The 16320-nt window shown below is 39.9% G+C and overlaps 1 protein-coding gene across 1 annotated transcript; it reads left to right on the forward strand.

Moving 5' to 3' along the window:
- Positions 1–1566: 1566 nt before the first annotated feature.
- WDR74 (WD repeat domain 74) lies at positions 1567–15975 on the forward strand. The gene is made up of 11 exons (XM_075187622.1): positions 1567–1730; positions 2014–2120; positions 3950–4071; positions 5048–5111; positions 5314–5457; positions 8089–8190; positions 10024–10124; positions 11870–11925; positions 12005–12147; positions 13731–13787; positions 15414–15975. The coding sequence occupies exons 1-11, from the start codon at positions 1673–1675 to the stop codon at positions 15588–15590; spliced, it is 1131 nt and encodes a 376-aa protein (XP_075043723.1). The 5' UTR covers positions 1567–1672; the 3' UTR covers positions 15591–15975.
- Positions 15976–16320: the final 345 nt, after the last annotated feature.

Below are 16320 nucleotides of genomic sequence, written 5' to 3' on the forward strand. Positions count from 1 at the left end.
GTTAAAAAAAAATCGCCCTCGCTAAAGAAGAAGAAAAAATAAGAAATGCAAAAAAAAGAACTTACCAATCCAGCGCCGGATCCACCTCCTCATTGTTTCACTGACTGCCGGGCGTGACGTCATCACGTCCGACAGTGTCAGTGAGGAGCAGCAGAGAGGACATCAGGACAGAAAACTGCAGAAAATGAGAAAAGAAGCTAAGTAAAGGAATGGAGAGTGAAGGGGGACAGAGTGTGAGATGTTGAAGTGGGGGACAGAGAGATGCTGAAGGAGGGGGACAGATGCTGGAGGGGGAGGGGGAGTGAGATGCTGTAGGGGGGGACGGAGAGAGATGCTGTAGGGGGGGACGGAGAGAGATGCTGTAGGGGGGGGATAGAGAGAGATGCTGAAGAGGGGGTGCAGAGTGAGATGCTGAAGGGGGACACAGAGTGAGATGCTGAAGGGGGGGACAGAGTGAGATGCTGAAGGGGGGGACAGAGTGAGATGCTGAAGGGGAGGACAGAGTGAGATGCTGAAGGGGGGGACGGAGTGAGATGCTGGAGGGGGGGGACAAAGTGAGATGCTGAAGGGGGGGACAGAGAGAGATGCTGTAGGGGGGACAGAGAGAGATGCTGTAGGGGGGGACAGAAAGATGCTGGAGGGGGGGGACAAAGTGAGATGCTGTAGGGGGGGACAGAGAGAGATGCTGTAGGGGGGGACAGAAAGATGCTGGAGGGGGGGACAAAGTGAGATGCTGTAGGGGGGGGACAGAGAGAGATGCTGTAGGGGGGACAGAGAGAGATGCTGTAGGGGGGGGGGACAGAAAGATGCTATAGGGGGGGACAGAGAGAGATGCTGAAGGCGGGACAGAGACAGATGCTGAAGGGGGGGACAGAGTGAGGGCTGATGAAGATGGGGACAGAGTGTGAGACGGCGAAGAGGGGGACACAGAGTGTGAGATGGCAAAGGGGATACAGAGTGATATGATGAAGGGGCACAATGTGATGGTGAAGGGGCCTAAATACATCTTATGTAATTTTGACCCAACTACTTAAAAAATGGGACTACCTGGTAATTATATTGGCTTATGGGTGCCTTGGAAAAATTATGGTGACCCTAATGGTGCCTCAAACTGATAAAGTTTGGGAACCACTAGTTTAACCAATGTTTTAAGCAGGGAAAAAAGTATTTACAAATAATGTTTTATGTTTCTATACTTTGAAAATTCATATTTTAAAGTTAACCACTGTGTAAATACACAAACCAGTATGTAAAAATAAGAATTACACAATTACATTTATTAATTACAAATAATGTGCATGCATTGATTACGGCTAGGATGATGGATAAACAACGCTGATAATGCATTATCTGTAGTTCTAGTGGATACATAGCTGTATCCGTTTTATTCATGTATGACGATGGGCCCTCTTCACAGACACACGTTGATTACAGTGCACTATATGGTACCAGCGCAGAAAGATGAATGTTTCCCTCTATAACAAGCCCTATATGCAGTTTGCCTTCTTTACACTACTTGTTATGTTCCTACTGCCCTCTAGCACAAGAATCTATATACACTCTAAGGCCTACAACGCGCTTGTTTGAACTACATTTCCCAGCAAGCCCCGCGGCGGGACAGGAAGCCGCACACCGGACGTTTCTCTTCCATCACTTAGCTCGATTAGTAAATATGGCGGCGCCTGCACGGAATCACGTGTGGGTCGGTACCGAGACCGGGATTCTTAAAGGTCAGGGGTCATATAGATTACTTTCCCCCATGATTAAGGAAGTGTGTCGGGGAAAACCACAGATTGTTTGCTTGTAAAATGAATGAAATGACATATATTGTGTGGCCAATATGGTATAAGTTATAGAGAAACTGTACGAGTTTATGTATGCAGTTGATGTGTTTAAAGTATGACTGACAGCCTGTCCTGTATACAGGTAAATATCATTATAGTGACATTATTTCCACTTGTATATAGTGTAATTGTAATAATGGGGTGTTTGCTTTCTTGTTATCGTTTTCAGGCATAAATTTAGTGACGAAACAGGCTACTAACTACACAGAAGTTTCCTCTCTGAACCGTGGACAGGAGGTGAATGTCATGTGCTTTGGAGATCCACAGGAAACGGAGGTAAGAGGTGTATTTGCTTTTTCGAGTTTTGGCAGTGTACACTAAATCTAACCAAATATACTGTGCTTATTAAATATTGTGGGCAGCACGGTGGTGTAGTGGTTAGTACTTCTGCCTTACAGCACTGGGGTCATGAGTTCAATTCCCGACAATGGCCTTATCTGTGAGGAGTTTGTATGTTCTCCCCGTGTTTGCGTGGGTTTCCTCCAGGTGCTCCGGTTTCCTCCCACACTCCAAAAACATACTGGTAGGTTAATTGGCTGCTAACAAATTGACCCGTGTGTGTGTGTGTGTGTGTTAGGGAATGTAGACTGTAAGCCCCAATGGGGCAGGGACTGATGTGAGTGAGTTCTCTGTACAGCGCTGTGGAATTATGGCAGAGAGGCATACTCCGCATTCATTATGGCAGAGAGGCATACTCCGCATGCCTCCGCATTCATTATGGCAGAGAGGCATACTCCGCATGTCTCTCTGCCATCTCCTCCTGGATGTCCTCTAGATTTCTTAAACTCAATCTTGCTAAAACTGAACTCATTGTCTTTCCTCCCTCTCGTACCTCCTTCCCCTCTGACCTCTCTATCACTGTTGACAACTCCTCTATCTCCCCTGTTCCCCAACTCCACTGCCTAGGTGTCCTCCTCGACTCCGCTCTCTCTCCCTTTGCCCCTCACATTCACTCTCTCGCCAAATCCTGCCGTTTCCAGCTTCGCAACATTGCCCGCATTCGGCCCTTCCTCTCCCAGGATGCCACCAAATCTCTCGTCCACTCTCTGATTATCTCCCGCTTGGACTACTGCAACCTTCTCCTTATCGGCCTCCCCCTCTCTCATCTCGCTCCTCTTAGATCTGTACTTAACGCCGCTGCTAGGCTTATTTTCCTCTCTCGCCGTTCCACCTCTGTCTCCCCACTCTACCAAGCCCTTCACTGGCTCCCCTTCCCCTACAGAATCCTTTTCAAGCTCCTCACTCTCACTTACAAGGCCCTCGCCAACTCCACTGCTCCCTACATCTCTAACCTTATCTCTATTCACACTCCCTCCCGCCCTCTGTGATCGTCCAACGATCGTCGCCTCTCTTCCCCCCTGATTACCTCCTCTCACGCACGTATTCAAGACTTCTCCCGCGCCGCTCCCCTCCATTGGAACAAGCTCCCCCGCTCCATCAGAACTTCCCCTAATCTGTCCTCTTTCAAACGAACATTAAAAACCCACCTTTTCCTAAAAGCCTTCCAGTCTCATGCCTAAACTCCCACTGGTCGGCTTCCTCTCTTTCTCATCCCTTCTTCCCCTTCCGTCTCCGTCTCATCCATGTGCCTGTCTGTCTTCCCCTCCCTTTAGATTGTTCGCTCCTTTGAGCAGGGCTCTCCTACCTCCTGTTTCCATCACTTTTAACTGCGCTCTCCAGCTACTCGGTTCACCTCCTCTCCAACCCTCTGTCTCCTCTCGCTTCTCTCCACTCCCCTCAGTGACTCTTTACTGTCATCCGTGCCCACCCTCTTGGGCCATAGTTACCTGCCTGTACTCACTTTTCCCCTCCCTCTCTTTCTTGCTGTGACTGAGCCCCCAGAGTTATAGTGCTTACTGTTACTTGTACTGTGCTGTTTCACCTTGTACTGTGCCATTGTCTGTCCTTGTACGGCGCTAAGGATACTTTGTGGCGCCGTATAAATAAAAATTAATAATAATAATAATTAGTGGCGCTTTATAAATAAATGATGATGATAAAGATGTCTTTTTAGTGTTTAGTTGCTGTTATTCTTATTTGGATTTTGTTCATGTAATCTGACATGTTATGCCACTTCATGATCATGCATTTTGCATCTCTTAAAGGTACTACTAGGGTGCCAAGATGGTACAGTAAAAGTCTTCAACACGGAAAAATCCAAATTTACAGAAATTCATGAATGTAGAGGAGGGGATGGGGTGTTCCGAGGTCTTGGGGTCCTGGACAAGTGAGTAATTATATATGTCAATGATGAATTGCACTTTCTTGTCTCTTACATAGAGAAGTCCACACTGCCAACATTGATGAACATTCATGAAAACTGGTGCACAGGAAAATAGTCTGTTTAGTGTGGCAACCAATGAGCCTTTCACAGATATATAATAAAGTCCCTTACAGTGCACCAACGTATAGCCAACACACATGAGCTGCTATGTCTAAAGGTTGCCTACCTTACATACTAACAAAACAAGATACACATTCAAGATATGTAACTTTTCCCCACTGCTAGCTCTGTTCTGGGACCATGTCCTGTGTGTATATATCCTTTTGTACCAGTTTACAGGAATGTTCTTAATGTATGTGTAAGTAATGTGTTCTGAAGGGGTGTAGATATTTAGATTATCACCAAATGCTACATTTGTTGTTCTGCTATCTTCTATATATCAAGAGTTCCCCACACCTCTTGGCTCATTTTGTCAGGGCCATCTTTACCCTCTGTTTCATATCATTGTATGTTATTTGTTTAGATCAATCCCTTCAATGCACAGTGCTGCATAATAAGTTGACACATACCAAATAAAGGATAATAATATGGTGTACTTCTTATAGACCATGTACTATACAATGCAGAGATGCTGACATTCTCCCAACTGCAGAATCAGAACATACTGCGAATTACTCTTACTGTGTAGAACAAGAAAAGTAGAACTGCAGTCTGTATATTCAGAATAAAACATAAGTATAATAAACCAAAACCACAAACTATCTTAGTGATTGCACAGCAGTTTTAAATAAAATGAATATTTAATTTAGACTTTGTTTTGCTTTTTACACTTAATTAACAATTAAGACTCTTGTCCATCTTCCTATTTTCTACAGAATTTGTTCAGCTCAAACCACCACCGTCGGCTAAAAAAATGCACAGTTGTGGATTTTACAGGTAACCTTGCCATGCTAATCCTCATGCCTCTTCTCATTTTCAGTGCACTTATTACTTGTGTGGAGTCAGGATTACTGAAGGTGTGGAAAGAAGGAGCATGTGAAAATGTGAGTAGTATTTTTTGCTTTTTTAAAAGTCAGCAGCACTGTACAGTAGGTGAATGAGGGGGGCTGAAGCACGTAACGGAGACATAGAGATCCAAATTTAGTGCAGGGAATATAGATTTTTACTTTCTTGGAGGCGTGCCCTAACAGTTCTGTTGCCAATTTCTATATGTGTTGTTCACTTTGGTATATGTGTTTATATCAGCTGGAGCTGCAAGTCGGTCATGGAGTGGAGAAGATGCGTCTGTGTAATGCTCAGCGTCACAAAGTCGGTACTGGTGGCAAAGAGAATGACTTAAAAATCTGGGACCTGCAAAGACCAGAGGAACCAATTTTCAGAGCCAAGAATGTAAGTTGCCTAATAAATGAAATAATGGGACTGATGCAATTGAGCCCCAAATCGCTGACACAAATAGCGTCCAGTAAAAAAGCTGCAATTGTGGGCATATGCAGAGCTGCAAGATACGTGCAGGCCTGCACTTGTAGCATATGCACAAGTCTTGCGCCAGGCATACGTTGCATGCACTTATGTCTGTTTACATTTGTTTTGTTTGCAAAATACATATTTGCTATTATGCACAAATAAACCTAGTATGCGAGGAAAAAATTAAATTGCATAAACATGGACACAAAAGTATATATTTGCACATGCAATGAAGAAAGTGCTTTTTTTTTTTTTTTTTTTTTTTTTTTTAAATAGTTGCTCACCTATTTGCGTCAGCAGAGCATTTTGCAATCAGGTTAACACAAGTGGTTTGCTATTGTTGGTGACAATCATCCTCCGCTATTTGCAGTTAATACAGCTTGGACAGGTGTATATGCATCTGTGAATTAATCCACATATGTTCACTTGCACCATAAAGCCCTTACTGTACTTTGTGTACATTAGAATGCCCCATCCCACCTCTCCATGTGCAAGCAGCATAAGTACCAGAATAGCGCAAATCTGCATATGCGTGCGGCCACATTTCTGGACACGTCTTTTCACGCATGATACACTATGCAATCTGGCATAGTACACTCTGCATCAGTCCCAATGTGTCTTCTAACAATGTGACATGTAACGTGTTAACTGGGAAGTTTTGTTTGCTTGTTGCTGGAAGTGTGTTTGTTAGCGTGTTTTTCTAGCTTTTGCTGTTTAAGTTCACACAATTTTATTTTTTTTACTTTACACAGTTGTTTAGATACCTAGTTTCTAAGTGAAATTTGATTATATTGACTATGGTTTATTAAAAGCATTATGCCATACATCCATAAGGCAGACGCATTTAGGGAACAAAATGTAGGTATAATGATAGATTAACTTTAAACCACACCTCCTGTACTATCTATTGGAGCATATACAAAACAGATTTTGATCCATCGCCATTAAAGTTTATTGAAATTTAATGCCACACTTACTGCAGTATTTGAGTGAAATAGATGTATTTATTATAAAGACATTTGGTGTCACAATTAGAATAAAGTATATGCACATTATTTAAACCTCATCTACTACAATATCTGTTTGAGAAAACAGATTTTTAAAATTCTTGGTAAACTGAAAACTCTATAAACTCGTGTAATACGCAGGTGATTGTTGAGCAGGAGGAATAGATTAATACATGACTTATTGTGCCCAAAACAGAGCCCATTTGTTTCTATTTTTTAATTTACATAATATAAACCCTGAATAGTTACTGTGATTCGTCAGTGAGTGATGTCATCCACTGTTGGTTCATTTTGCATCCATGTTTGACATTTTTGGGTGCTACCTGGAGGGAGTGTGCATTTTCTGTATTTCCTGAACACTTTCTATATCGCTGTTTCCCTGACATCATTTCTTTTTGTGCACTATGAAGGGATTAATAGTCGTCCTCATCATCACCATTTATTTATATAGCGCTACTGATTCCGCAGCGCTGTACAGAGAACTCATTCACATCAGTCCCTGTCCCATTGGAGCTTACAGTCTAAATTGACAGACAGACAGACAGACTAGGGTCATTTTTGATAGCAGCCAATTAACCTACTAGTATGTTTTTGGAGTGTGGGAGGAAACCGGAGCACCCGGAGGAAACCCACGCAAACACGGGGAGAACATACAAACTCCGCACAGATAAGGCCATGGTCGGGAATTGAACTCATGACTGTGAGGCAGAAGTGCTACCACTTAGCCACTGTTCAGCCCCTATTTATAGTCTGCATTGTTGGTGAATGCCCGCCCCCACATTGTGGTATAAGTTGTATGAAGAACAAAAAGAGCTTGTCTAAAATGCCCATTTGGCTATTAAACTTGCAATAAGGTATAATATATAAACATTTTGGAACTCTCATACTGCATTATTTAAGCAGAAAATAGTGTTTAAAATGCATAATATATTACACTACCTTGAAATCTAATTTTGGTACCTGTTTGATAAACAAGGGTATTTCTGAAATACCAACATTTTTCTGTCGAGTGAAAAGTCATAATGCAGACGGCGAACAATATGTTCTTTGCAGAAGCAGGAAGTATGTATATCCTTTTAATTAGGGAACTGAATGCTTATATAGGGGTTTGGTTATTTGATGTCAACCGTTGTCAGTGTTGCTATTGACACCATTCCTTCAACTTTACTGTGATTAGTCTGTTTTTATTTGCCTGATCACTTCTGCATCAGGTCCGATTTGCAGATTGGTTCAGTTTGTCCAAATGTTAAGACCTGTATAAGAATTTCCGGTTCTGAGGAATCTGTTTGCTTGTCTTTGATTGTGTCCTCACTGAGCAAAACCGAACGGAATATGCGGGTTTGGGATGAGAAATGTAGCACTATTTATAAATGGCTCACGCCACAAAAATGCAGGGTAACTGCAAAGAAAAGCAAGACCTTTTACTAAAATAATAAAACCCACAAGTTTTAGTTGTACTTTCTGAACATGTAGTATAAATATTGAAATATTTCCACTGTCCAATTACAGTGAATCATTTTCAAATGTTTTTGTTTTTTTTTTTTTTCAGTTGAGGAATGATTGGCTAGATCTGCGTGTACCCGTGTGGATTCGTGACCTGGATTTCATCCCAGAGTCAGACAAAGTGGTCACCTGCACAAGTTATTATCAAGTGAGTGTGAAAAGTGTTACCTCTCCTATATGCTTCAGTGCTCTAAAATCACAAGTGAAGCCCTCTTGGAAGAATCGGCAAAAGAAAAAAAATCCTGGGTAGTAGGGTCCTTTTGAGCTGTTATTATTCAGTTCTCTTTTTGAGGGATATACTACGAAAATATAAGAAATAGGGTAAAATACTTATTTATAAATAGTGTTAATTTAAGTATTTAATAGTAGGGGGGATAGAAACTCCAAATAGCATGGGCACTGTTTCAAGTGACACCAAAACATATAAGGAACTTGCAGCAAAAATAAGAGACAAAGGGGAGTATTCAATTGTTGCTCCCTGAGCTGCGAGATGAAATTCAGCGAGTAAACTACCGTATTAACGGTTTTTACGCGCAAGTTTACCATATAAACGGTAATAGTTTTAACGCGCTCGTTTTTTTGCGGTCCGGAGCAACAATTGAATACCCCCCAAAAAGTTACTCCAGAATAAAAAGAGTAAACTGGCTTTATTAACGACCTTTTAGCTTCAAATCTTCGGGTGATGTTTTAAACTTTTAGAAACTGTTTAATGGTCTATAACAGTAATTTAATTGACAATAGTATTAAATTTCCTTACAATTCAAGAGAAAAAGGATAACACTACCAGCAAGGGAGAAAAAAATGCAAAAAAGCTAGCATAATTAAGCCAGATTTGGCTTTGCATTTAATTACATTATAAAAATATTATACTTGGGGGTTCATGTTTGTTACCATGGGGACCAGGGCTATTCCCAGATGGCTACAGAGTCAGTCCATTTTCTAAGACTTCCCATAGATTCTGGTTGTCTTGTGCAGGTGACAGTTTGTTTGACTCCCAATAGCTTGAGATGAGGCAACTTAGCAGCTGATGTTCTGTTTATAAACAGTTCAGATTTAACTAGCGGGAGTGAAGTACCAAGATTACATACTTTTTTTTTTTTATAAGGTTTCCTTCATGGTTCCATAAGGTTACAAGCAGCCAGCTCTAGTCCTTCCCCATTGTTTCAGGAATAGAGATCTGTTCAATATTTTTTCCTGCTTATTCACAATAAGCACTAATATTCCAACAATTAGAGATTCAGGGGGCTTAACAACATACATTTAACCTGTAACACATTTTTTTATTTTGTAAATTATACCGTAATATTTACCAATATTGTACTTCACTTAGAGCTGATAGTATAGTCTTAAAGAACGTAACAAAAGTACCATATCTTTATCAAATCAAATTTATGTATTTTAAAAATAATTTCCCCTGTGTGTCAAAGGATCATACAATCAACACAATTTTTCATTGACTATTATGTTATTTGATAGGTCACTGTGGTAACCTATTTCACATAGTGAAAATGTCACTGTGGTCATGTGAAGACTGTGTTTCCATATGGGACATGGACCTTGTTCCTTTTTTCTTAGCTATGCCTCATTGTACTTAAGGACTTTTGTGAACCCTTTTTTTGTGTGATTTAGTTTTTAGTTTGGGGATTTGTTTTTGTTTTTTTGTTCTTTCATTTATGTGCTTTTTATATAAATTTCTGCATACCACCTGTAGAAATAAAAGCTTTTATTTAGCTGGATGAATGTATTTAATGGTTTCAACTTTCCATCTGTATATACCTGCATTGGTCACAAATTAGTATTTAAACTTGCGTATGAGCTAAAGCAGATTACGTGACTTTTGTCAAGCATCTGTTGATGATTTACACTTTTCCTTAAAACATCTTGAGGAAGGAAATCGGCAGTTTACATGTAAATAATATATATAGTCAAAATCAATTTTTACATGTAACAGTGTTTTAAATTGATGCTGGCTCTCTCGCAGGTTAGAATCTATGACCCCAGCTCTCCACAAAGACGGCCGGTTTTGGAGGTCATGTTTGGCGAGAATCCACTGACTGCTTTGAGCATCACTCCGGATGGCAGGTCCTGTATCTTCTTTTTAAGAAGCATTATTTTTGTGTCTTATTTTGAAAGTGTCTTTCTAGAGCGATTTATTTTTATTTATTTTTTTATACTGTAGGTACCAATACATTCTTGATGACCATGTCTATGTATATTATGTTTTGTTCCATTTGTTTGTGAACTTTTTAATGCAATAGTTCCTAGTAAATAGTCTTGGTGAGTTACTCATTTTATCACTGATGCTTTGTAACTTTAGGAATTACCTTTACTTTGGTAAATTGTATTTTGGATGTTGCTATTTTATGTGACACATTTATGAAAAGATAGATCTATGTAGATCATTTTAATACTGTTAAAATTGTAGGAGATAGTGCTCTTTTTATATTTTGTTACCTTTATATAACCAGTGTTTCCCAAACCCAGTCCTCAGGGACCCATAACAGTGCATGTTTTCCATATCTCTTTGCTGGAGCACAGGTGTATTCTTTACTGAGTGACACATTGTAAAAGATCCACAGGTGGTATAGTTATATCACTGGTCACCTGGAAAACCTGCAATGTTGGGAGTCCCTGAGGACTGGGTTTGGGAAACACTAATATAAACCATGGCATTATACAGCACTTTTCAGTGAGAGTGTGAAGTAATAACACTTGCTTTAATCATTAATGAAGGTGACTGGCTTTAAACTGAAGCCCAGTGGCATTGTCTGCACTTGTGAGGAGGTGTGCTAGGTCAGTACCTGCAGGCAGTATGTGGATGTAAACCTGAATATATTGATCTGCAGGTAACCGATAGCTAAATGTCTATAATATATCTAAAATACTAAATGCGTTCGAATGGGATTTAATTAGGAAAAATTAACCTTTGTGTCCTCTTAAAGGATAACACCAATTAAAATATTAATGGATCCGTTTAAATCCAGTGCTGAACAGACATTTCTGTAGCCTTTTACAACACTTGTCTGCATACTTCTTTTACAGGACTTGCATTAGTAATTTTAACCTATGTTGAGGACTTGGCTTTCATCCGTTAAAGGATTAGTCCGCCTATAATATTTGTTATTACTTACCTGGGGCCCAGTATCCCCTGTTGACTGTAGCAGTCCAGTAATGCTTTACTTCCTGCCAAGTGGTGTTATCAAAGCTGCTCCATATACTTCTCATGTGAAAAAGAAGCTCAATGAGGAGGGGCATTGACAACTCGCTATCTGCTTGAAGACAGACCTGCCTCAGCAGGAGTGAGCAAAGCATCACTGGGCTCTTACAGGTATGAGGGCACCTACTGTACTGAGAAGAACGCTCCCACGTAAGTAATGTAATAATATTGTTTATGAAGGTTTTTAGGTGGAGTTAGTCTATAAGTTAGACAGACTAATCCTTTAAAGGTGAAAAGCAAGTCCCTGACAGATCTGAAATCTACAAATGTATCTTCTGTAATAGATGTTCACCCGAGAACAGACACTGTAAAATGCCCCTGATCAGTGAGTCTAGCAGTCCAGTCTTGAAAATGTACCACACTGTTTTATTCTTTTACTAGCAGCAAAATAATAGTCATGTAGAATTTGTATCATGTTTGCAAAGTAGATTTGTACTGATCGGTTCCATTATATTACTGAAGAAATCTGTACATAAAATGCTGATTTTGTCAATTGTTATTAGTTGAATAGACTGAATGTGCTGTAAAACAGAAGTGTATTTATTTCCAATATATATGCACTGTATATGCAGAAGTGTGTATTGTTATTAATTAAAACTTTCCATTACAGGTCTGTAGTGGTTGGAAATTCCCAAGGTAACATGGGTGTGATCGATTTCAGGAAAGGTAAAGATTTTGTTAAATGGGTATAGCACCTTCACTCTTTAATTTTCACTCCACTAATTGTATTTTTACTTCCCCCTAGGTCGTCTCCTGTGTGCGCTGAAGGGCAGTGCAGGGTCTGTGCGCTCCATCCAGTGTCACAAGTCTATGCCTGTTGTGGCCTCCTGTGGCCTGGATAGGTTCATGCGACTCCATAGCTTAACTGACAAGGAACTACTGCATAAGGTATATACCTGTGTTGGAATGTATAATATAAACATGGAGGCTAAACATGTAACCGTCAACCAAACGCCAGGATTTATATTTCATGTTTGGTAATTACCAAAATAAAGGTAAAACATACTTGGTATACGAGTTCTGCTGGTCCCTGGGACAGCCAGCTAGATTTGTTAAGATAAGTTATGATATTACAGGTACCTATTGGCCACCTAGCAGTTAGGGTGGAAGTTTTTGTTAGAAAAAAAAATATTAGGGGGTATGTTAAATTTAAGTTTGTGAAAATATTGAGTCTTTAAGTATGTAACAGTATTAGAGGCTTAAGATCATGACTTAAAAGACTGGGCAGGACCAGTTGCCCAATATCATGGCAGGAACTTTTAGTGACTTTCATTGAGCCACATTTGGGAGGAGTTGCAGTGAAAATTAAGACCATTGAGTGATATTTCGTGAGGCTTGGTGGCAAAGGCAATCTTGACATGGAAGTCTGAACAATATACAGCGCGGCTAGAGACCATTGTGGGAAAAGGTTTCTATAGATGTTCCTGACACTTGTAGAAACTGTGCTCAAGGTGCACTGAAGCCGGTGGTAGGTCAATGTGACCAAATAGACATGGTTTCCAGTGTTTGCTTTATTTTAGTTGTTACCTGTTTTAAAGCATGAAGGGTAAAATGCATTATTACTCTTTGCCCTAATGTTCCACTGCAGCTTTGTTTTATTATTTCTCCTCTGCAATCACAAATAGCTGTTCTAACAGCTCACACTGTCCAAAGTATTTTTGGGCAACAAGCTCAACTGAAAAAACACTGCATGTTCGTTATGTTTGCTGTAACATCACTGACCTACCCCTGTCCATGAGTTCCCTGAGTGACAAAATCTGACAAGATCCAATTGTTCAACTCATTTCATGCTTTGTCAAACACCAAGCACAGGCCAATAGTGGTAATCTTCTGTATGCATTTTTCATCATGCCTGTTGGTGATCCTATCAATTTCGATAGGGTCACCATTTGATGTAGCGTTTATTTTGGGGCCCCATGCTGTATAATAATAGACCTAACTATGATACGTTTTGCCTTCTCGTCATGTTCTTAGCCACAAGCCCTATAAGTTGACCCTGTCATACATGTGTGTGACATTGAGGTTCTGACCAAGTCTTTCAATCTCTTGGCTCCTCTCCTGTCCTTTAGAAAACTGTCAGAGATTCTTTCTCTATTAGGATGTATAAAGCTGGAAAAAAGTCTTGTATTACCCACAGGATACCTATTTGCATATGTAAGCTTCTAATAAATTATATATATATATTTATCTATAACCATCTAATACAAATGCCATTTTTGTAATATGATTTAAGGGAATGCCTTGCTTATGACTAGCATGATTGTGGTCCAATTTTTTACATTTTAAATAATAAAAACAAATATGGCTGTTCCATTAGCTATTTAAGCATTATATTGAGTTTACAAGATGATAATTCAGACCATTCTTGCACAAAAAAATGTGTTGGGTTATGCTCTTGGACTATATTTGAGACTATCAAGTCTTTTATTTCTAGATGAATTGCATCACTCAGCTCTGTTGTTTGCTTCTAGGTGTATCTGAAGTCACGGCTAAACTGTCTCTTGTTGACGTCACGTGACAAGTGGGAGGTAAGTGGACCAGGTTGCTTATTTTGGGGGTGGAGAAATAAAGGGAGAATAGACCTTTTTCATTTAAAGGACCACTAAACACCAGGGGCCTGATTCATTAAGGATCTTAACTTAAGAAACTTCTTATTTAAGTCTCCTGGACCAAAACCATGTTATAATGCAAGGGGTGCAAATTAGTTTTCTGTTTTGCACATAAGTTAAATACTGTCTGTTTTTTCATGTAGCACACAAATACGTGATATATTATTTGTACACTGAAATTTAAAGTTGATGTGTGTGCTACATGAAAAAACAGTCAGTATTTAACTTATGTGCAAAACAGAAAACTAATTTGCACCCCTTGCATTGTAACATGGTTTTGTCCAGGAGACTTAAATAAGAAGTTTCTTAAGTTAAGATCCTTAATGAATCAGGCCCCAGGGTTTTTTTGTTTGTTTTGTTTTTTGTTACATAGAACACCGATGTATAGCTCTGTGGACTGAATGAGACTTGCATGACCATTTTTATTTATTTTATTTTTTTTTGCAGCCCACAAGAAGCAAGACAGATACAGTGGGACACAAATACAACTATAGTATCTCTGTCCCAATGTCCCTGATCCCGCATTGTACTGGTCTCACTATGGAAGCTGGGGTCCACACCCACAGCAGCAGTGAGACCTGGCCATGTGTTAGTGAGGCCAGTCTAGCAGCGAATCATAATGCATGAGAAGCACTTTGATTCATTGACCGACTGACCCTGCCAAGTATGCTTACCTGCCCATCCATTTCTAGTGTGGTACAGCGTTTTGTAAAAATATTCACATGGAAACTGTCTTCACACAATACTATTGTTATGGCCCTTTCTGTCGACCACAGCTTCATAAATCCATGTTCCAGAACACATTCAGGAATGCAGCTGGCAATGAGTATTCTGATGGATGAGACTGGGGAAAGTGTCTGGAAAAGGAAGCATGGGCATTGGGAGACAGCATTGTATTATCTTCCTCTGATACTTTACACTGCACTTATTAATGTTTTTATATGAAAGTGAAACATGCACACAGAGATAAGGGGTAAAGAGCCTGCATCAGGGGATAACAGGAAAAGGGATGTCAGGACAGTGCTAAATACAAGTGAGGGAGGCTGCAGTAGATGTTCAAGAAGTTTGAATTCAATATATATTCAGTTTTGGGTCCAATCCTGAGATCTTCTGAGGAATCCATTATTGTGTGACCATTTTAACCTATCCCAGTAAAATACAATTTTCTACTAAATTGAAGTTGGTCAACTAATCAACAGTGAAACACTACAGATAAGGGAATCTGGTGGCTTAATGGTTAGCACACATGCCTCACAGCTCTGAGGTCATGAGTTTGATTCCCTACCTTGGCCTCATCCGTGTGGAGTTTGTATATTCTCGTGTTTGTATGGGTTTCCTCCGGGTGCTCTGGTTTCCTTCCACACTCCTAACTACATACGAGTAGGTTATTTGGCTTTTAAATTGACCTTCGTGTGTGTGTATGTTAGGGGTATTTTGACTTATTGGGCAGAGACTGATGTGAGTGAGTTCTCTGTACAGAGCTGCGGAATTATTGGCGCTTTATAAATAGCTGATGATGATAGTGTTTCACTCTGTAATCAACAGGAAGAAGAGACCTTACTCCCAGCACAGGAAGTGAAAGAGGAAGAGGAAGATGAGGTCTGGAACACCATGGAAACTGTGTCAGACAAAACCATCTCCAAGAAGCGAGGAGGAACAAAAGGAACCAATGTAGATGGAACAACAGAAAAAACATCTAAAAAGAAGAAAAAGAAAGTCTGAATTACACCAAATATGACTTATCTGTTTTTATATGTTGCTTATGGACTGTGCCCAGAGGAACACAGTTTAGTGCACCTTACAATGAGGTCTGATCAACTTCATTTGCCCCTTTTATACAGTTTGAACTCCATGTTGGCTTACTTCCATCAACCTCGTTGAGAGGATAAGGGTGCAAGGTCTGCAAGAGCGTCGCACCTATCAAGCTACACACAAGGTGTAGTACCTTATGGATACAATTTACATACCATGTGCATTGGACCTTTAATATACATAAATATTATATCCCTACAGTTAATGATATTGTTCTCCTATCTGTAAAGTTTGATATTGTTAAGGAATGAGATCTATCTTGTTACAATTAAATAAACTTAATTCAAGATACTGATTTATGGTCCAGCAATGTCAGCATCATGTTTACACATGTTTGTGCTTGGTGCTACTGCCTCCCCCCACATACAAAAGGGAGGAGATGGGGCATGCTGATGTGCAGTACAAGAGAAATCTATTCCATCAGCTATGCACATTATTGAGCACACTCATAGTATCACAACACAACAGCTATTAAGACAAATATTTTGCTGCCTTTTTATGCAAAAAGGCCACAGCAAAATGTCCACCAAGTTACCGCATGTAACCATTTATGACTATAGAAGAAAATCTGTATAAACAATGTAAAATAATTACAACATGGTATCACAAAAACTGACATGTAAGTAAACTGTAAGATGTT

Source organism: Mixophyes fleayi, chromosome 10 (genome assembly GCF_038048845.1).
Source record: "Mixophyes fleayi isolate aMixFle1 chromosome 10, aMixFle1.hap1, whole genome shotgun sequence".
Lineage (NCBI taxonomy): Eukaryota > Metazoa > Chordata > Amphibia > Anura > Limnodynastidae > Mixophyes > Mixophyes fleayi.